The sequence below is a fragment of the Coregonus clupeaformis genome, chromosome 20 (assembly GCF_020615455.1).
Source record: "Coregonus clupeaformis isolate EN_2021a chromosome 20, ASM2061545v1, whole genome shotgun sequence".
Classification (NCBI taxonomy): domain Eukaryota; kingdom Metazoa; phylum Chordata; class Actinopteri; order Salmoniformes; family Salmonidae; genus Coregonus; species Coregonus clupeaformis.
Window position 1 is genome coordinate 51759312 of NC_059211.1, and position 23286 is coordinate 51782597.

Sequence of the window (23286 nt, forward strand, 5' to 3'; positions counted from 1 at the left end):
AATCCTGTCTAAAATCAGGCTACTTGATGGGACTTTGATAAATGCAGAAAAATCGGCAATCAAAATAACCAAAGTGACCATGTTATTTTTGGGAAGCTTGTTTGATTCTGATTTCAGACATATACATTTTGTATGTGAAAACTATTTCTAAGATGCATAACTTTTAGTTTTTCCGAACTCACTTCACTCACGCAAAAGAGCACTGCTGGTGCTAGCACATGTGCAGATCAAATACACTGCTGGAATGCCCATTAAGGTGTTTACATGTCCTAATAATTTTGAAATATTGCAAAAAAATTCAAGTGTTTTAATCGGCATATGCTTACTTAGATTATGACCTTACACTGATTAAGATAGGCAGAGTAAGGTGTTTACATGTCTAATGTCATACATGGCCTACTGCCATAATCAGCTTCATATATAATGATTAGTGTGCATGTAAACATACTCAATGTTCTACCACGTCTTACATCATATTCATTTTGGATTTTAATATTTTTATTGAACATTTTACAAGACGTCAATGTAACCTCAGGGAGTTAGGGAGGGAGAGACCATGTGCCAACTCACATGCTTGCATGGAAAAAGTGGGGGCGGGGAGAAAGGGAAAGGGAGGCCTCCCTTCTACTGGATATCTCTCAGGTCTCATAGGTTCAGCTTTCAGTGCATATATAACAGAATTGAAAGGGCAACTCCAAGAGACCATTAGTCTCAGCACAGTACTACACTGCAATGCACCGCAATGAAACATACTCTTATGTGCATAACTTGTATTCTTTTTGTTATCTATTGCTTCCTGTTGGGATGGATCAAAGATACATTTAATAGCATTAATAGTATTCAAATGTGGGTTATGTACTTGCTCAGGAATATTCTGATATGGAAAATAATATTGATTGGAGACAGACAGTTAGAGAAGCTGCCTGCCCCTAAACTAGGGAGAGACTGGACTTACTGCTGTGAGGTGAAATGTGTGTGTGTGTCCATGAAATATTTGACTATTTGATTGTGTATGGTATTCAACAGCATGTCGTTTTTGTACACGTCTGTACTGTAACTTTACCTCTTGAAAATGAAATTACCTAAATATGTGAAAACACTTAAAAAATGTGTCTCTGAGTCAATTCACCCTGATAAGGAACCTTCCAGACCCATTCAGTTGCCCAGGACTGTTCAGTCCTGGAGGGCCAAAAAACTTCTGATTTTTGTTTCTACCAGGTACTTTATTGCACTCATCTGGTGTCACCTGGTGTTCACCTGGTGAATCAGTCCCTGATTAGAAGGAGAGGATAAAAACAAGAAGTAGACCTTTCTAGGGGCGATGGTTATATCTGGCAAACAGTGTAGAAATGAAACAGGAAATAGTCATTCCACATTACCATGATTTTACTTTAGTTCAGTGACCTGCAACTGTAGGTTTCATTTACCCAATACAAACACAAAACATGGGTTTCAATGATCCACCTATCATTTCATTGTCAGAACAGGTATCTATCGCTCAAAGTTAACCCTATTTTTCTCATGCGTAAAAAAACAGGCACATGTGCCAACATTGTTCAACAGAAGAGGAAAGACAAAATATACAGGTTGTTTTCATAAGATAAAAAATAAAGATGTATTTTTCAAGAAATTATCATATTATATACACTAAATATAATCAAATACCCCAAAAAATAGAATGATATAAAGCATGCCCATTGTCACACGCTAACAAGAAGGCCAGCAATATTACTTCTGCATCCACTTAATATTGGCAGTAATCTACCCCATAATCCAACCTTCCTCTTTTAACAAATATGACCAGAGTTGGGAATGATTTTGGCCTTTGCATTCTATCAAAATTGGTTATCGCGTCAGACCATTGGAAGATTGAGACTTTCGTACATGTCCTTAACATTATTCAACTTATCAAAAGTGTTTGTGATATCTATACCATGCAATGTAAAGCGAGCAGCATATTGTCGATGATAACTTAGTATATCGGTGTGAGACGTTTGTTCAAATTAATTTCTTGCATATAGGATGCAAAATCCACAAACCTAAAGAAATGTTCAACCTCAGAAACAAAAGGAAAATGTATACAATGCACCAGTGAACAGCGTACACATAGCACCACGATAGCATTGCTCCTCGTGACATTGACTAAAAGTTATTTGACTGGAAGCTCATGAAGATCGTTCAGTATGGTTCCTCTTGTAAAAGTTGTTGTCATGGTCTAGTTAGTAGAGGTTCATGATTTGGATCAAAGGAGGTCATTGAAAGATAAAAAAAGATGGGAAACCGCGTCAGTCTTAATTTGGGGTCGGGCTGGAGCTTTTTGAGGCATTGAGTCTCTCTGAGGACAACAGAGAAGTGTACGCATTTCTTCCCAGTGAATCTGTTTACTATCTCGCGGCAGCCATCTTGTCCCCTGTGCTTTGTTTCGTTTTGGCAGGGCCCGTGGATTTGGCTCGGATTCTGGCAGGCATGGCGGTGGATGCCTGGGTAAAGGGGTCCTGTGAGTTGGCCCGTTTCATGGTGGTAGTAGTAGTATTAGCCCTGGGCCGGAGCGGAGGGGCAGTTGTGGGCCGGACAGAGAGGGACTGTCTAGTTGGATGGACACGCTGGGGGGAGGGGCTGTCTGTCCTGCAGTGGGAGGTGCTTAGGCTGCGTCGGGTCATGAAAACACAGCGCAGGGGCATGCGGGGGCTGAAGCAGGGCTGGGTGGGGACAGGACAGGGCCTCGGACAGGAGATGGAAGAGGAGGAGCCGGTCTGCAGAGGTTGAGACCGCCTCTGGGTCGGGAGAGTGCTCAGTCCTATTTTCTGAACTTGGAGCCTGAAATGAGAATAGATGGAATAAGAGTTAATCCTTCCCCCCTTTGATGAGTCATCATTTTCAAGTGTTTTCACAAAAATCATAACAAAACTTTAAAGTAACATGACACCTTTCAACCAATCAAATTAAGTTTAGGTCATAAACGACAGAAATCAGACCGTCTTTGACAGAAATGGCAATGGCTAAACTCTCGATATTTGGCAATGCAAAGAAGTATTTTCATGAATTATATTAAAACAATCAAGGGTATTTTCAATTACTGTGATAACCAATGAGCCATACAATGTTATAATATTATGTTTGCAAACATGATGTTGTGAAGACTACCTACCCATTACCAAAGGTGGATGCATCTCTACAAATGCCCGATCCTAGCAGCGTGAGAGGGGAGGGCATGGCGGCCTCCAGCCGCCCCGAGGGCCTCTTGATGGGGGTGACGGGCCTGGGGATCCTGCTGCGCCACTCCGTCTGGCCTTGGTCCCCTCCAGCCCCTGCCCTGGCCTTCAGACATGAGCTCCTCCTGGCCAGGGACTCGTCCGAGGCGTGGGTGTCTTCCTCCGAGCCGGTGGTGGAGAGCGTCTCGGAGGCCCTCCCGTCACCGGAGGACAGAGAGGAGGATGTCCCCAAGGGCAGCCTCATCCAGCGGCCCTGCTGCTTCTGCACCACCATGCGTGCCAGGTCCAGTTGCCGGGCTCTCTTCCGTAGTCGTGCCCGGGAAGAGAGCGAGGCTGAACGCTCCGAGCCTGTTTCCTCTTCAGACAGTAAAACCGGAATGCGGCTTTTGATCCTCGGCCTGAGGGCGGTATGCGGTAGTTCAGCGTTGGACTCCGCAACATGTTCGGTAGACAATGGCCCCTGGTTGGGATCTGCAGAGAGAGTTTTGTGTTCCAGAATGGGCGACATGGCTTCCGGGACAGGCTCCAAGGACTTGACGAAGACCAGCGGTGGGCGGTCGTCCGGTTTGGTGCGCATGACGCCATTCTCCAGGGTCACGTCTGGGATAGAATGGGATTGGGGCTCTCTGGAAGGACACTGGGATTCCTCACCCTGTTCGACATGTCCGGTCTGGTCACGGGCGTCTCCTTCCCATGGTGAGGCCTCCTGGGTAACGTCCGAGAGGTCGCAGCGGTTGCTGCTCTCCTTTGCGGTCTGACCTCTGGAAGACATTATATTAAAGTGGGAAGTCTCTGCGATGTGGACAAAGGTGCGCTCGACTTTGGTGAAGGGGGGAGACGCGGGGGCGATAGGAGTGGATGGCCTCAAGTCCGACCTCAGTGTGAAGGAGAGCTCTGGCTGGCTGCCCGCACCCACCAGAGGTATATCGTTCCTAGGGGTAGAGGCAGACGGCGTCCCGAAGTCAACCTCCAGCAGGGCGTGTTCCCCCCCAGTGGATGGAGACTTCCGGGTATCCCCCGGCGAGAACAGAACCAGGGTCTTGGAGCCGTCCTCCAAGTCAGGGTCGGCATCTGCGGCCGAGGCGGGTTCCCGGGGGCCCCTGGGACCGTCCTCGGCCATGAGGGTATCAGGGGCCCCATCCTGGCTCCGCTCTGTGCTTTTTTGGCTGGCCTCGCTGTTCGACTCGCTCTTGGTTACGTCATCGTCCCGCGGGCCCTGGGGCTCCTGGACCTCGTTCTCTGCCGGCAGAGCCGCTGCGAAGGTTCGCCGCTGAGGAAGGGTGCCGGTCAGCATGACGGTGAGGAAGTCAGCCCTCTTGACCTGGAGCTGGGGAAGGATGTGGAAATGCTCCTTCTCGTCCATCTGGCCCTTGGTCCTGAAGTCTGGACAGGGCTGAGATAGGCCATTGTGCTCAGTTGGAGACATGATCACCTACAAAAGATGCAATTAAATAATGACTTTTGCACTTGGAACAAGAGGCATGCTGGAAATATGGTCAAGGCAAGAAATATAAAACCATAGGCATTTTGGAAGATACAGTGCATTCGGAAAGTATTCAGACCCCTTGACTTTTTCCACATTTTGTTACGTTACAGCTTTATTCTAAAAAGGATTCAATTATTTTTTTCCCTCATCAATCTACACACAATACCCCATAATGACAAAGCGCAAACAGGTTTTAGCAAATTTATAAAAAATAAAAAACAGAAATACCTTACATAAGTATTCAGACCCTTTGCTATGAGACTCAGGTGCATCTTGTTTCCATTGATCATCCTTGAGATGTTTCCACCTGTGGTAAATTCAATTGATTGTAGTTCACCCGTGGTAAATTCAATAGTTTGGACATGCTTTGGAAAGGCACACACCTGTCTATATAAGGTCCCACAGTTGACAGTGCATGTCAGAGCAAAAACCAAGCCATGAGGTCGAAGAAATTGTCCGTAGAGCTCCGAGACAGGATTGTGTCGAGGCATAGATCTGGGGAAGGATACCAAAAAATATATGCAGCATTGAAGGTCCCCAAGAACACAGTGGCCTCCATCATTCTTAAATGGAAGAAGCTTGGAACCACTAAGACTCTTACTAGAGCTGGACACCCGGCCAAACTGTGCAATCAGGGGAGAAGGGCCTTGGTCAGGGAGGTGACCAAGAACCTGATGGTCACTTTGACAGAGATCCAGAGTTCCTCTGTGGAGATGGGAGAACCTTCCAGAAGGACAACCATCTCTGCAGCATGGAAGTGGCCAGACAGAAGCCACTCCTCAGTAAAAGGCACATGACAGCCCGCTTGGAGTTTTCCAAAAGGCACCTAAAGGACTGATACCATGAGAAACAAGATTCTCTGGTCTGATGAAACCAAGATTGAACTCTTTGGCCTGAATGCCAAGCGTCACGTCTGGAGGAAACCTGGCACCATCCCTATGGTGAAGCATGGTGGTGGCAGCCTCATACTGTGGGGATGTTTTTCAGCGGCAGGGACTGGGAGACTAGTCAGGATAGAGGGAAAGATGAACGGAGCAAAGTACAGAGAGATCCTTGATGAAAACCTGCTCAAGAGCGCTCAGGACCTCAGACTGGGGCAAAGGTTCACCTTCCAACAGGACAACGACCCTAAGCACACAGCCAAGACAACGCAGGAGTGGCTTCGGGACAAGTCTCTGAATGTCCTTGAGTGGCCAAGCCAGAGCCCGGACTTGAACCCGATCTAACATCTCTGGAGAGACCTGTCAGAGCTTGAGAGGATCTGCAGAGAAGAATGGGAGAAACTCCCCAAATGCAGGTGTACCAAGCTCGTAGCGTCATACCCAAGAAGACTCGAGGCTGTAATTGATGCCAAAGGTACTTCAACAAAGAACTGAGTAAATGGTCTGAATACTTATGTAAATGTGATTGCAAAAATGTCTAAAAACCTGATTTTGCTTTGTCATTATGGGGTATTGTGTAGTGATTGGTGAGGGAAAAAAACTATTTAATCCATTTTAGAATAAGGCTTTAACGTAAATTTTTTTGGGAAAAAGTCAAGGGGTCTGAATACTTTCCGAAAGCACTGTATGGCTCGATTCACATTATGTAAATGGGGACAAAACTGGGAAAACACCCAAGATTTTGTAATGTGAACATACCTAAGATAACTTCATAAAGAACAAAACGAGGGACAAAATTGTTTCCCCAAACGATTTAATGTTGTTTTGGTTATACACAGGCTTTTAAAGATTGTCTAGATTACATACATTGATAGAAAAGGCACAAAAATGCATTGAAGGGCTTTCCCTTTTAGAGACGCAGTCCAATATCTTGTGATTTTCAAGTGTTTCCCTTCATAAAGATTTGACATACAATACTGTAGTATATACACACTAAAACCAACTATCTTGCATGCTACTACAGATTAACTGAAAATCAGTAGGCAAACTGGTAAAAATTATGTATTTTCAACCAGTTTTAATATAAAAAATATATAATTTCAACCAGTTTTGCCCACTGGGAATGGAATATTTATTGAATTGTATGTATATATGTACATACGTTTTGTTGATTTACAAAAAGTTTAAAATACATGCTTTTTACCTGTAAATATTACAAGCAGACTGTACAATTGTATTGTGATACAAAAAATGCTTACACATGTATATACAGTATATCGTACATCTAAAAGACACTCACGGATCACGCTTGATAAATACTGCAGTTATGCTCACTACTCTTTTTTTATTTCACAATTCTATCATACAGTACCTTCTACTATCTCTTGAGCCCTCTGTTTTTTATTGCAAGTATGTTCAAGTGCTGACAAACACAGACAATGAATAGGTCAGTGTTTCCAAATATGAAGATGAACGTTCATTAATTTCCAACATTTTGACAGAAATCTATCTATCTATTTCTTTAGGCTGTGCATGTGAATGTACTGAAATGGAGATAACGATTGTTTTTTGAGGGACACCAAATTAAAAAACATACAGACATAAATAAACTTAATAGATTATCCAAAATGGTCATTGCAGCTTCATTGAACAAATTCATATCTCTACAAATACATCAATCATATAATGCACTATACCCTATTTTCTTTTTTAATTAACGGATATCCACTTTTCAAATCTGGTCAGATGAACAGTTTGCAGTCAAAAAAATTATGTACTGTAAAACTTCAATAGCCCGGGCGTTTATTTTCCTACATTAGAGCCCTGCACGGGCATACATTTTTTATGGCCATTTTAAGCCCAAACCCTACCCAGGCCCGTTTGCTTCTGCCAAATTTCAGGCCTTACCCGAACTCGAAATCGGAAATAACTTCCTCCGTTAGTATCCATTAGCTGCTCGTCTTTCTGTCCCTTGCTACCTACGCTGCTGCATGCACTCAGTGCATGCACTCTGTGCACGCGGCTCTGTGCATGCGCTTTGAACATTATTCTTTTCAGGAAAATAATCTCGCCTGTAGACTCGAACAATGTTCTTGTCTTATATTTGACGAGGTTGAAGCACTTCTGACACCATGATGTGTACTGTGCAGCAGAGCACAAGCAAATGGCTCAGCTTCAAAATGTTAATGATCAATTTAGTGATACCCGAGCCCTACCCTTACCCTAGTTATTGATGAAAAAACAGGCCCTACCCGGCACTAACCCAACGTATAACGTCAGGGCCCTCGGGCTTGGGTCGGGTAGCAGAGCATCTAGCTTACATCACTGAACACAACAGGCGCATTTTATTCAATTTATTCATTTCCTGGACTAATGTCTTATCATTTACACACTGTCATATTTATTTTGTCTTAGAATGCCTCTATTTAAAAATAAAAATAAACTTTTCCTTGACAGAATAATTATTATCCTTTGACTGTGCATTTTCGGCAGTTCTTACTTTCGCCACAAGAGGTTGATCTGCCAATCTCTGGGGGTCTGTACTCCCGATGTTGTTGACTGTTTTTGTGCTTGCCAGTTAGCTAGCAGTTCTCATCTGTTAGCAGCCAACGGCTAGCAGTTTCTTACTGGCGATAAAAATGGATGATTGCCATAATTTGTTGGAGTCATTACTGAATTATTTAATGTAACAAATCAAACATTAAACCTCGTAAACAATTCATGGTAATTCATGGTAACCTTAAACAATTCATTTAGACCCGGCGTTCATTTGAAACAGGCGTTTACTTGCTGAAATGTGTGCCGTTGCCCGGCTATTAAAAGGGACAGGCGGCTATTTGAGACTGCGTTTAAGTTTTACGGTATATCTTAATTTTCAGTAAATTGTCCTTAAGGAGATGCATAAAATATTAAAGTCATTCAACACTTAAGACTTATAGACTGAAAACACTCTTTCAAATTCTAGGCTATCGTTGACATATATAACTCTGTAATTCAAGGTCATAATTCTATACAAGACCACGTCATGCTTTTATCTTAACTCAACTTGAAAGCCTAAGGGTTAGGGGGCTTTCTGAGCATACAGTGTACTTTACAGGTGCAGTGGCTTTGTGTAGTGTTATATGTGATATGTTACATGTTACACATGCATCACATCTATGGCATTTTCAATCACTCTTAGTCCATGGCTAAAAGGGATTTCTGCCGCAGTAAACAGTTGACAATATTTCACAACAGATGCTTTGCTCATGTCCTGTGGATTTCGCAGCAGATCTCTCAACCTATACTGCTATCCATTTACAATAGGTTGGACACAAAGCCTTGCGAAAACAAGTAATTTTTCAGACTATAGGACAGGATATGCAGAACATATGGAAGATATGTTCATGTATCAGTGACGTGAACTGAATATGTTTAACTTGCAATCTGTTAAATTAAAATAAGGTGTTAATCACATAATTGTTTGTCAACTGAAAATGCAAGTACCTCTTCGCTGCAACTTGAAATACATATTTGATCCGTGAGTATACTCCGAGTCAATATTCACATAATAATAAGGAATTCCACGCCCACAAATTGGGGAAAACAAACATTCTTTCCCATTGACCCCCATTGTAAAAGAGCCAACTTCGTAGTTGATTTTTAGTTATACAGAAATAACAAAACATGCGGAAAAGCTGCTGTGTTGTTCAATGTACATCTCAACCTACAGTTTCTCAATGCTCCCACGTAGGGAAATAGAGCCGTTGGTCTTGGCTAGCTTAATGTTGCGGCCAGTAGCTAGCTAGCACCGTCATGAAAAGGGGCATGAGGGAAGCCCTACAATATTACGTTTTTCTAAGTACTGAAAACACAGGCAATGTTGAAAAGTCTTTAGACATATTTTACTTTTCTTAAATGTAATTTTGTAATTGACTAAAACAAGCAGACAACAAGAAAATTGCGTTTGAAAAAGGTCACATTTTTGCTGTGAGCCAATGGGGTAACCTAGGTAACCACAGGTTGTTTTCCCCACAGGCGAGCGGGGCCAGGAAGTTCTATCTAATACCAACTGGGACTATCCCTTTACCAGTGATAATATACAGAAGTCACCGAAAGATTACTGGGTTGTTCCACCAATTGGGTGCCCTTTGAGTAGTACAACTTGGTCAAACAAAACTTTGGATTTCACCTAATTTATAACAGGGTTGACGTGTTATGCGCGACACCCTCAGTTTTCCACCACAAAACACCAGAAAATTGCCAAAAAGAGTAGAACCAGCTCACCTGCTTTCACACTATGATTGGACTTTTAGATGTTCAATAGAATTAATAGTTTCACCATATCAAAATGAGAGTTCGGTTAACAGGGTTGACTTTAAAATGAGGGACAGACATAAATTAATCACATGAAATATATAATAATCTTTCAGAAATGACTTTGTCAAAGCAACGACGAAACTATAGCTTTACAATGATGGTGAAGACTTGGGATTTTTTTGGGTTAATATTTTTTTTTGGTTAAGTCGGAAAAACGTGAGGAGGGACCTGTCAAAATGCTGGCACTTTAGCAAGTCTTTATTCATATTATAAAAATATTTATTGAATTGTCCTTGGTCTATATTAAAGGGTACTTCATTTAACATAACAGGCTTTTAGAATTCAATATTGGTGCACAATATCTTCTTAAAATATCAAAGGGACGCAAAAGACTCATTTCATAGAACGACCCTACTATACATTTATAGCCAGAAGTTTGATCTTTTGTTATATCATGCAAATTGTGTTAGAAGTATGAAAACAGTCTTGTACAATACAATTTCAAAATTGCCTGTGTTATTTTCAGAGTTCAGTGACAACGTTCAACATCCTGTTTTGATTGAGAGTATTATGGCGAGATTTGTTTTACCGAGAACAACGGACAAAAAAGTACAAAAAACATAATATATTTTTAATAGCAGTGCCAATAATGTCAAGGAACGGTTTGCATGTGTTAGCAGCTAATCCACTCTCAGGACATTCACTGAGTAGTGCTCGTTACATGGTGCTATACACAAAACGACTAGCATGATTTGCAGAAAATCGGCGAACCAAGCAGCGAGAAATGAACTGACGGAACAGTTATCTTTTCTAATCAGCGACCGAGGCGACATTCAGAGAGGGATGCTTGCTTGCTTCTTAGTGCTGTTAAGTAAATGCAAACATCTTAAATGCAAAGCTTGGCAAAAGTAAAAGTGGTGCATATTTTTGTAAGCGTAGCCCTTTGGCGCATTGACAAAAGCAATCATAAAAGAAACATAAGATCCTACTCATTGAGAAGACCAAATAAGAAGGCTGTATGTGGTTATGCCATTTCAGAAATACAGTAGTATCGTTCCTCTTCACAATGGTTTCAGCAAAACAGGGAACACAAAGCCAAGAGATACATGGTTATTACAAGAAGACATCAGTAAAATAACAGCATAAAACGTTCATTAAATGTTGAAAAGACATCCAAAAAACCTTGGCGTGTAACAACATCAGCTTACAGTGCAGTGTGAAGCCTGTGATGTCACGGGTCAAGTATTCCTAAACTGAGGTGCAATTCTATACAATTCATTTCTATACTGTACATTATTTCACTTGGCTACATCTACAATGCATGCCCTTTACATTACAACTGCTACCCACTTATGTGTCCAATACCTCATTGGTTGGAGATGGAGAGAAAGTGGCGTAAAATGAGTGTGGAAATAACCAATCCTCTCCTCCTTTCCTCTTAACCTTGTTTCTCCAAAATGGCGTAACATTTTTTTCCCCAAGCACCCTTAGCATATCCTATTTATTGCGTTTCTCATATTTTGCATCAATATTTTCTACCTGGGCCCAACAGTGACCATGTTCTCCTGTTAAGTCCTTTATAAAGTGCAACAGTGAGGTACAGTACTCAAGGGACAACAATGGAGAAAGAAGCGCCAATACTGTATATGTTGATGACTTATCTACACAAATATACTGCCACATACAACAGTCGATCCTGATATACAGTATGTAGCTCACTTCACTGCAAAAATACACACCAAAACCCACAGAATTCCAATGGCATTTTTGGCTAACTTTGGCTACTTGGATGAATGGTTATGCCATTCGAATGAATGGTTATGCTATTCTGCTGGAAGATAGATAACGCAAAGCCCCCCAGTGCAATCCAAACCCTGGCATTATCTATCTATAACAATGAGGGAGTTGAAGAGCTGAGCCAATGCAATGGCAGAGATGTCATTCTATGGAGCTTAAACTAGAAGTGCCTTAAATACTTTGGAACCAGAATATTTTGCTTCATGATAGCTTCAGCTGTTTTACAAAACAAGTGGCAGGGTGATTGCCATTTTAAAAAGAGATGAATCTTACATGCACTGTAAGTGCCTGAAATACTTTGGAACCAGATTTCAATTCATAAAACATAGCTGTTTGCATAATACCTGTCTGACACCACAGCTCCTCTAGTTTAGCAGAAGTCCACCCTAACCACTGGTCCAGGGTCTACCCTCCTTATGGTTAATTCAGGATTGGGTGATCTTATCCTAGATCTGTGGTTAGAGGCAACTTCTATCTCAAGCAGGAAAATACACAGTCTCTCTGGGTAGAACTTGATACGTGCAAGTTTTCCTCCGTCAACATTCACACATAGCAGCTTTGCTACCGATTCCAGACAGTGATGTGATTTCACATTACGATCAAACGAACTTCAGACAACTGTGAAATAACTATTAGGGTGAGCTGAAGCTGGAAACTGAAGCTGGAAGCAACGTCAGCACAATAACTGTTCGTTGGGAGCTTAATGAAATGGGGTTCCATGGCTGAGCAGCCGCACACAAGCCTAAGATCACCATGCACAATGCCAAGCGACAGCTGGAGCGGTGTAATGCTCGCCGCCATTGGACTCTGGAAACGCGTTTTCTGGAGTGATGAATCACACTTCACCATCTGGCAGTCCGACGGACAAATATGGGTTTGGCGGATGCCAGGAGAACGCTACCTGCCCGTATGTATAGTGCCAACTGTAAAATTTGGTGGAGGAGGAATAATGGCCTGGGTCGGTTTTTCATGGTTTGGACTAAGCCCCTTAGTTCCTGTCACAAGCCGGGCTAGAAACTCCGGTCTCAGATGTGGAGAGCTGGGGGTACTACCCCTTAGCCACAGAGGAGGTGTTGTAGGACCCAAATGAAACACCCAAGGCAATACTCCAGGCAAGTAGATTTAATGTTCCAAAACAGGAGGCAAAACAAAACAACTCCACGAGGGGAGAAAAACAAACTAAAGATAACTTTGAACAACTTACTAGGACAGACACGGTGGGACAAAGCAGGAGACACATAGTCAGGACGCAATAACCAAGTGAGAAACAAGGGGAAAACACACAGCTAAAATACACAAGGGGGAAACAAGGCACAGGTGACCTGGATCAAGCTAATTAGGACACATGAGGAAGAACTAAGGCAGAGGGGGAACACAGATGACCTCTAGAGGCCCGGAGACAAACAGGAGGCAGGAAGCTGACACACACGAGGAAGAACTAAGGCAGAGGGGAACACAGATGACCTCTAGAGGCCCGGAGACAAACAGGAGGCAGGAAGCTGACAGGACCCCCTCCTCTAGGAACGACTCCTGACGTTCCTTCCAGAACACCCTGGCCCCAGGGTGCGAAAATCTCGGATCAAACCTGGGTCCAGGATGTCCCTGGCTGGAACCCAGGAGCGCTCCTCCGGCCCGTAGCCCTCCCAGTCCACCAGATACTGCAGAGAGTTCTGGACCCTCCGGGAGTCCAGTATCCGGCGGACTGTGTAGGCTGGCTGGCCGTCAATGATCCTGGGAGGTGGCGGGGGTCTGCGTGGGGGGGCAAAGGGAGAAGACAAGACAGGTTTAAGGAGTGAAACATGGAAAGTGGGGGTTAACTCTAAGGGAGCGAGGGAGAACCAAACGATACGACACAGGGTTAACCTTTCTAGCAATGCGGAAAGGCCCGATGTATCTCTGGGGAAAGCTTCCTGGATTCGACCCGGAGGGGGCAGGTTCTTAGTGGCCAACCAAACTCTCTGACCAGCTCGGAAACTAGGGGCCGTCCGGCGGTGGCGATTAGCCTGACTTTGGTATCTCTGGGAGGTCCGAAGGAGGGCACGCCTGGCCTTCTTCCAGGTCCGCCTACAGCGTTGGACAAAGCGCTGGGCCGAGGGAACACCAACTTGCGCCTCCTCCTCTGGAAACAATGGAGGGTTGTAACCGAACTGGCATTCGAAGGGGGACAATCCGGTGGCTGAGGACTGGAGGGTGTTGTGGGCATATTCAGCCCAAATGATATAGGTGGCCCAAGACGTGGGATTACTGGCCGCCATACACCGCAGGGTGGTCTCCAGATCCTGATTAATCCGTTCCGTTTGGCCATTAGACTCTGGATGGAACCCCGACGATAGGCTGGCTGTGGCCCCAACAAGCCTGCAGAAGGCCCCCCAAAACCGGGACGAGAATTGGGGACCTCGGTCAGAGGCCACGTCCAGGGGAATACCAAATATCCGGAAGACATGGTTCATGAGGAGCTCAGCAGTCTCCTTAGCCGAGGGCAGCTTGGGCAGGGGAATAAACCGGGCAGCCTTAGAGAACCGGTCTACCACCACTAGGATGACGGTGTTGCCCTGGGATAGAGGAAGTCCCGTAACAAAGTCCAGAGAAAGGTGTGACCATGGCCTTCGAGGAACAGGTAAGGGATGGAGCAGTCCCTGGGGTCGCTGGCGTGTCGACTTTCCCTGGTTGCACACAGGGCAGGCCTCAACATAGACCTGCACGTCCTTCTTGATGGACGGCCACCAAAACCGCCCGTCGGAGGAACTCCAGTGTGCGAGCACTGCCTGGATGGCATGTCAAGGGCGACTCATGACCCCACTGCAAGACGCGGCCCCGAACAGAGAGAGGAACGTACAGGCGACCGGCAGGACCACCGCCTGGATCGGGCTCCTGGACAAGAGCTTCTCGTACCCCTCTTTCTAGTTCCCACTGAAGAGGTGCGACGATCCTAGACCTCGGAATAATCGATGCCAAGGGCTTCTCTTGTAACTCGGGAGAATAGACTCGAGACAGAGCATCCGGCTTGACGTTCTTGGTGCCAGGTCGGTAAGTCAGGAGGAACTGGAATCGATTAAAGAAAAGGGACCATCGTGCTTGCCGAGGGTTCATCCGCTTAGCCTGTTGGAGATATTCCAGGTTCTTGTGGTCTGTGAGAACCTGGAAAGGGTGCTGAGCCCCCTCAAGCCAATGGCGCCACTCTTCCAATGCCAGTTTTACCGCAAGCAACTCTAGATCCCCCACGTGGTAGTTGCGCTCGGCCTCAGACAGGCGGCGAGACATGAAGGCACAAGGGTGTAATCTCCCATCCGCACCCCTCTGTGACAGGACGGCTCCCACCCCCCACCTCTGAGGCGTCCACCTCCACCACGAAAGGTCTCTCTGGGTCAGGGGTCACCAGAATCGGAGCAGACGTGAAGCGGCGCTTGAGATCCTCGAAGGCCCCTGCTGCTTCCGGACCCCAGTGAATCTTGGTCCCTCCTCCCTTGGTAAGCGTCGTCAAGGGGCTACCACCGAGCTGAAATTCTTAATGAACTTCCGATAGAAGTTAGAAAAGCCAATGAACCGTTGAACCTCCTTGACCGTGGCAGGTGTGGGCCAATCGTGGACCGCCTTGACCTTCTTGGGATCCATCTCTAGGTGCCCGGGAGTGACAATAAACCCGAGAAACTGAGTCTGAGAAACATGAAATTCACACTTCTCAGGCTTAACGTAGAGGTGATTGTCAAGGAGCCTCTGGAGAACCCTGCTAACATGCCCCTCATGCTCCTTCAGTGACCTCGAGAAGATGAGGATATCGTCCAGGTACACGAAGACGAACAGATTAAGCATATCCCGGAGAACATCATTAATCAGGGCTTGGAATACTGCGGGGGCATTGGTGAGCCCGAACGGCATCACCCGATATTCATAGTGCCCCGTGGGCGTGTTGAACGCCGTCTTCCATTCGTCTCCTTGCCGGATCCGCACGAGATGGTAAGCATTGCGGAGATCCAGCTTAGTAAAAATGGAAGCCCCTTGAAGCAGCTCAAAAGCAGTGGCCATGAGAGGAAGGGGGGTATCGATTCCGAACCGTGATCTTGTTGAGTCCCCGGTAATCAATACAAGGCCTAAGACCCCCGTCTTTCTTTTCAACAAAAAGAAGCCCGCCCCAGCCGGGGAAGTAGAGGCATAGATGAGGCCGGCTGCCAAGGACTCCTTAATGTAGGTGTCCATAGCTGCGTGCTCGGGGAGGACAAGGAAAAGATCCGACCTCTAGGAGGGCAGCACCCAGGGAGTAGATCAATGGCACAGTCATACGTGCGATGAGGCGGTAAGGAAGTAGCCCGGGCCTTGCTGAACACTGCCTTGAACCGATGGTAAACACTGGGGACTCGGGAGACGTCAACAGACTCTTGAAACTGGGTACTAGGGGCTGAGGGACTCTGTAGCATGCAGGTGAGTTGGCAGGCGGGACCCCAGCTAAGAATGGTGCCCGTAGGCCAGTCGATCTGGGGATTATGTCTGCATAGCCAAGGGTGACCCAGGATAATAGGATACTCGGGAGAGTCAATGAGATAGAAGGTCTCCTCCTGCTGGTGTTGAGAGATGGTAAGTCGCAGGGACTGAGTCGCCTCGGTAACCTTTCCTGGTTCCAGAGGTCTGCCATCTAAGGCTGTAACTGCCTGGGGTTGAGGAAGTAGTTGGGTAGGGATCTTAAGTTCCTTAGCCAAGGTTACATCCAGGAAATCACCTGCGGCACCGGAATCGATCATAGCCTGGACCCGATGCTGGTGGCCCCCCCAGGACAGAGTGGCTGGAATAGCCAGGACAGCGTTAGTGGCCGGCAACCCCGCAGTAGAGGCACCGACGTTCCCTCATGCGACGTTCCCTTTCGTTGGGAGAAAGCCTGGAACGGCCTAACTGCATGCTCTCCGGGGAATCCTGGAGCAGTTCAGGAGCCGGGGAAGCTCTGAATGACGGAGTCCAAACAGGAGAAACAGAGCTGCTCAGAGGAACTTGGGAATGAGACACCTGACGGCGAGCCGTTCTCCGCTCTCTTAGACGATTGTCCAGGCGGATGGCCAAGGCTATGAGGGACTCGAGATCACCAGCTGGTTCTCGGGTGGCTAACTCATCTTGAAGGGGCTCAGATAACCCTCCCTGAAAGCAGACCCTCAGCGCTTCATCATTCCATCCGCTCCTTGCTGCTATGGTCCGGAAATCAATGGCAAAATCTGCCGTGCTTCGGGGCCCCTGACGGAGAGACAGTAGGCGCTTGGAAGCCTCCCGCCCACTGACAGGATGATCGAACACCCGCTTGAACTCTTCTACAAATGCAGCGTGGGAGTCACAACAGGCCTCCTGGGACTGCCACACCGCAGAAGCCCAGGCGAGCGCCTTGTCTGAAAGAAGGGTAATGATGTAGGCAATCTTGGAACGGTCTGTGGGAAAACTTGAGGGTTGGAGCTCGAAGGTGAGGGAGCATTGGGTGAGGGAAACCCTGGCAAGAGCTTGGATCCCCAGAAAAGGGCTTGGGAGGTGGTAGTCGGGGCGCCGCCAACCGAGACGACCTGTCGTCACTGGGGGGTGACCTGGGGGAAGGGAGAGGACCAGGGAGGCGTTCAAAGAGCTGGCGGAGGGAACTCATCATTTCGGCCAGGAGTTGAGAATGACTAGCCATCAGCTCCTCTTGTCGGCTGAGAACGGCTTCATGGCGCTGGAAAGAAGCCTCATGTCGAGTGATCACCGCCAACAGGTCCGGGGAACTGAGTGTTTCTGGGTCCATGATTGACTTGGTTATTCTGTCACAAGCCGGGCTAGAAACTCCGGTCTCAGATGTGGAGAGCTGGGGGTACTACCCTTAGCCACAGAGGAGGTGTTGTAGGACCCAAATGAAACACCCAAGGCAATACTCAGGCAAGTAGATTTAATGTTCCAAAACAGGAGGCAAAACAAAACAACTCCACGAGGGGAGAAAAACAAACTAAAGATAACTTTGAACAACTTACTAGGACAGACACGGTGGGACAAAGCAGGAGACACATAGTCAGGACGCAATAACCAAGTGAGAAACAAGGGGAAAACACACAGCTAAAATACACAAGGGGAAACAAGGCACAGGTGACCTGGATCAAGCTAATTAGGACACATGAGGAAGAACTAAGGCAGAGGGGAACACAGATGACCTCTAGAGGCCCGGAGACAAACAGGAGGCAGGAAGCTGACACACACGAGGAAGAACTAAGGCAGAGGGGAACACAGATGACCTCTAGAGGCCCGGAGACAAACAGGAGGCAGGAAGCTGACAGTTCCAGTGAAGGGAAATCTTAACGCTACAGCATACAATTATATTCTAGACGATTCTGTGCTTCCAACTTTGTGGCAACAGTTTGCGGAAGGCCCTTTCCTGTTTCAACATGACAATGCCCCTGTGCACAAAGCGAGGTCCATACAGAAATGTTTTGTTGAAATCGGTGTGGAAGAACTTGACTGGCCTGCACAGAGCCCTGACCTCAACCCCATCAAACACCTTTGGGATGAATTGGAACACTGACTGCCAGCCAGGCCTAATCGCCCAACATCAGTGCCCGACCTCACTAATGCTCTTGTGGCTGGATGGAAGCAATGTTCCAACATCTAGTTGAAAGCCTTCCCAGAAGAGTGGAGGCTGTTATAGCAGCAAAGGGGGGACCAACTCCATATTAATGCACATGATTTTGGAATGAGATGTTCGACGAGCAGGTGTCCACATACTATTGTTCATGTAGTGTAGCACATGTCATTAAATGCTATGTCACGTAACTGAATTAAGTACAGTTATTTGAGAGTAGGTTTCACCATTTCCTGCATCATACCATTTGAATCATGTTACTGTGGCAACAGTAAGTTGTCATAAACTGTCACGACATGTTATAACAACATGATTTGGACACTGGTACAGTAAGTGTTATTTCATTTGCAATACCTCAAGCCAAAGAGAACCATATAGAATTATACTAAAGCTATCTGTATGGGACAATTGATACTGCCTATAATTTCTATAGTTCAAGACTCCATTGTGGTCACAGTAGCCATAACGGAAATACAGTACAGATGTACAGTGGGGGAAAAAAGTATTTAGTCAGCCACCAATTGTGCAAGTTCTCCCACTTAAAAAGATGAGAGAGGCCTGTAATTTTCATCATAGGTACACGTCAACTATGACAGACAAAATGAGAATTTTTTTTCCAGAAAATCACATTGTAGGATTTTTTATGAATTTATTTGCAAATTATGGTGGAAAATAAGTATTTGGTCAATAACAAAAGTTTCTCAATACTTTGTTATATACCCTTTGTTGGCAATGACACAGGTAAAACGTTTTCTGTAAGTCTTCACAAGGTTTTCACACACTATTGCTGGTATTTTGGCCCATTCCTCCATGCAGATCTCCTCTAGAGCAGTGATGTTTTGGGGCTGTCGCTGGGCAACACGGACTTTCAACTCCCTCCAAAGATTTTCTATGGGGTTGAGATCTGGAGACTGGCTAGGCCACTCCAGGACCTTGAAATGCTTCTTACGAAGCCACTCCTTCGTTGCCCGGGCGGTGTGTTCGGGATCATTGTCATGCTGAAAGACCCAGCCACGTTTCATCTTCAATGCCCTTGCTGATGGAAGGAGGTTTTCACTCAAAATCTCACGATACATGGCCCCATTTATTCTTTCCTTTACACGGATCAGTCGTCCTGGTCCCTTTGCAGAAAAACAGCCCCAAAGCATGATGTTTCCACCCCCATGCTTCACAGTAGGTATGGTGTTCTTTGGATGCAACTCAGCATTCTTTGTCCTCCAAACACGACGAGTTGAGTTTTGACCAAAAAGTTCTATTTTGGTTTCATCTGACCATATGACATTCTCCCAATCCTCTTCTGGATCATCCAAATGCACTCTAGCAAACTTCAGACGGGCCTGGACATGTACTGGCTTAAGCAGGGGGACACGTCTGGCACTGCAGGATTTGAGTCCCTGGCGGCGTAGTGTGTTACTGATGGTAGGCTTTGTTTCTTTGGTTCCAGCTCTCTGCAGGTCATTCACTAGGTCCCCCCGTGTGGTTCTGGGATTTTTGCTCACCGTTCTTGTGATCATTTTGACCCCACGGGGTGAGATCTTGCGTGGAGCCCCAGATCGAGGGAGATTATCAGTGGTCTTGTATGTCTTCCATTTCCTAATAATTGCTCCCACAGTTGATTTCTTCAAACCAAGCTGCTTACCTATTGCAGATTCAGTCTTCCCAGCCTGGTGCAGGTCTACAATTTTGTTTCTGGTGTCCTTTGACAGCTCTTTGGTCTTGGCCATAGTGGAGTTTGGAGTATGACTGTTTGAGGTTGTGGACAGGTGTCTTTTATACTGATAAAAAGTTCAAACAGGTGCCATTAATACAGGTAACGAGTGGAGGACAGAGGAGCCTCTTAAAGAAGAAGTTACAGGTCTGTGAGAGCCAGAAATCTTGCTTGTTTGTAGGTGACCAAATACTTATTTTCCACCATAATTTGCAAATAAATTCATTAAAAATCCTACAATGTGATTTTCTGGATTTTTTTCCCTCAATTTGTCTGTCATAGTTGACGTGTACCTATGATGAAAATTACAGGCCTCTCTCATCTTTTTAAGTGGGAGAACTTGCACAATTGGTGGCTGACTAAATACTTTTTGTTCCCCACTGTATGATCTTAATTTTAGCCAGTTTGCTACAGCATGAAAATAATCCTACAGCAACAGGACATGTGAATTATTATGTGTATTATAATTAATGGACATTTTTGTAGGGGTTGATACATTTTTTGTTAGAGCGTTCAAGTCAGATATTTCAAAGCCTTATTAAAAACTCAAATACATTACAAGTTTAAATTCTCAGCAACAAAAGAGTCATCAAATTAAGATCGTACATCTGTACAGTACATTGAAGTCAACCACGATAACCCACACCTAAAATCCTCACCCTTCAGAGGCCTGCCTAATCCATTGCTCCAGTATTTCAACGCATGGAAAGGACGGAGATGCAAGCAAACCGACACACAAATATCACCTCTAGAAAGTACACCAAAAGCAAGATAAGACATATAGAAAAGCGCTCTGTGCGATAAACATACAGATGCTGAAAGATTTCTGTTTACACTCCACAAGAACTAGCCTGGTCCCAGATCTGTTTATGCTGTCTTGCCAACTCCTATGGTCATTGTTATGGTTATGGACGTGACAATGACCGTAAGTGTTGGCAAGACGGCACAAACAGATCTGGGACCAAGCTATACAAGATCAGCGTGAAGACTGCAGAGCACTGATAGTAGCACCCCAGCATCACATGCCTGCTCTGGGGAATAATTGAATTCTAATGCTCTGTCACAAGACCCTCGTAACAGTGTCAGGAGCATGATAAGGATAACTTATGACTCTACATTGTTATGACATCATTGATAAAGTAGCTGGCCTAGCATGTACCTAAGTCACAGTTTCTGTTACGACTGCTTAAAGTCAGCTATCATTAGAGGCCGTAACTGCTTATGACATCTGTATGTCATTATCATGACAGTGATATGAGGAAATATTATTTAAGGAAAGTGTGGTAACACTTAACTTAACGCTTGCAGGTATAAAGATGTATTACTTGTTATATGCATGTATGAGCCTTTATAATGACTTACATTGGGTTATAACCTCATCATAATGCATTATACCCGTGGCAATCTGCGATTGGTACATCCATTTTAATATATACCCATTGATTCTTAAAGAATATAACTTAGAAATGCCTCATGAGCTTAGCTCAACTGTCGTAACCCATCAGAAGCCAAAATATAAGCTTGGTTTACTCCATTGTTTGTAAACAATGTAATTGTTAAACGGCATCAAAAAAAGTTGTATATCATGGATCTTCATTCCTTGCATCCATAGCTCTGTCTATGAATTCAAGAATAGTTCTCCATCCCCATCCCTCAGCTGTTTACCAAAACAGTGGTGGGGTCTCCACCTTGTTATTGTTTGAACTACAGATTGCCCCTTTAAGTAAAGTGTTACCGAAAGCGTTACTGAATTCCTTTACGTACGCATCGCCGACATGACCTGCATTCGACGACAATCCCTCAAGCCTTCAGCATGAATGGAAAAAGAAGAACGCAATGTAGTTGACTTTTGTGACTCCTCCTCCTCACGGCACCATTAAATGATGAAGAAACCTCAAGTTTACACTTCCACCAGTTTTTACTCAAATTGTGTACATTTTTGTGGCACGTGCAACTCTGACTTTGCAAGGAGCAGGCTTTAAAGAGTTTACTGCGTGAAAAATGTTTTGCCGTCAGCACCTTTCTTCTCTTCCTATTCACTTTTTAAAAGTGAGTTACATTAAAGTGAGTTGTTTGAACTATGTGTTTTAGTTCAGCATGTTTGCGTGTGTCTGAAAGAGAGAACGTGTGTATGTGTGTGCAAGCGTGCATGTGTTTGTGTTCTAAACAACCCGCCAAAATATGGCTCTTTGGGTTACAAACTGCGTGTGTGTACATGAGTATGTCCCTGTGTATGTACATAATGGGTGTGTACGAGTATACGCTAATGCATTTTAGCATGCAGAGTGCCCCTCCCTCAGCTCGCGTTCTTATTCATGAGCTTGGCCAGCAATTGCTGGATTTGCGTGCGTGACACGTTCAGGACCGAGTGCCTGCTCCGCGGGCTGCCCGGGCACTGCAGGGGAGCGTGGCGCCTGTGCGTGGAAGCGTTCATGTGGGCGGGGCTGCTCTCGGCCGAGCGGCTCCGCTGGATGAAGGACCCTCCGGGGTGCGGGTACTGCTCCGTCTCCAGCGTGGATGATGAGAAGACGTAGGAGGCCAGCCTCCGCAGCTGATTGGGCCTCGGGTGGTGCCTGTCATCCTCCAGCTGCAGAAGAGACCAATCAGAAAACAGAAGGAGGGGCATTAGGATGGAAGGGGGGAGGGACAACCAGGTCATGCTAACAGACTATAGACTAGTATTGGACCACGTCCCAATACTACTGAAACGGCTTCATTTCCTTCTCTTCTTACCCTTCCTCACCAGTGATCTAAAAGGATTATATAGTTGAGAGTTATAGGCTTGGGCTCTCAACTATCCAGTACCTTTCAGGTCAGTTGATAAGAGGGAAAAGAAGGAGACAAGGAAAGGGATCCATATAGAGTATTGGAACATATCTTGTCATACATCTCTCCTTCCCTGTGTGCATGCTATAAGGGTTCTCTGATGTAGTCCAGAGAGAAACAGGGAGAGGAAGACTCTCTATGGTTGTAGCTAGGGTTGCCATTACAGCAGAGGCGTTACAGTATGTTAAAATGATAGAAGACAGTATTCTACAAAACACTTAAGTGGGTTGCCAGATTGGAAGCAAATGACACTAGGTTTCCGTCTATCTCATAATCGAGGCACAGTGCACACATTCCCCAACAATACCGTTAAAAAACATACAAGTACTGCACATGTTCTTCTAATATGTAAACACATTGAACCTGGGAAAATGCCTGGACACGATCAAAGTTCATTACACCATTGGAAAATGCTAAATGAATAACACAAAATATAGATGGTGTCATCAAGCACACGAAACACAAACACACGACGAAGAAAAATGGGATAAATATGGCTCAACAAA

At 45.3% G+C, this 23286-nt stretch overlaps 1 protein-coding gene across 3 annotated transcripts in view; it reads right to left on the reverse strand.

The window, feature by feature from the left end:
* Positions 1-466: 466 nt before the first annotated feature.
* Positions 467-23286, reverse strand: part of ttbk1a (tau tubulin kinase 1a) — a 67061-nt gene continuing 44241 nt past the window's right edge. For all 3 annotated transcript variants that reach the window (XM_045205563.1, XM_045205562.1, XM_045205561.1), the window contains exons 15-16: positions 3149-4644; positions 467-2817 (exon numbers count right to left, since the gene is read on the reverse strand). In XM_045205563.1, the coding sequence (XP_045061498.1) occupies positions 2385-2817; positions 3149-4644 (1929 nt within the window). In that variant the 3' untranslated portion in view covers positions 467-2384. The remainder of the gene's footprint in view (positions 2818-3148; positions 4645-23286) is intronic.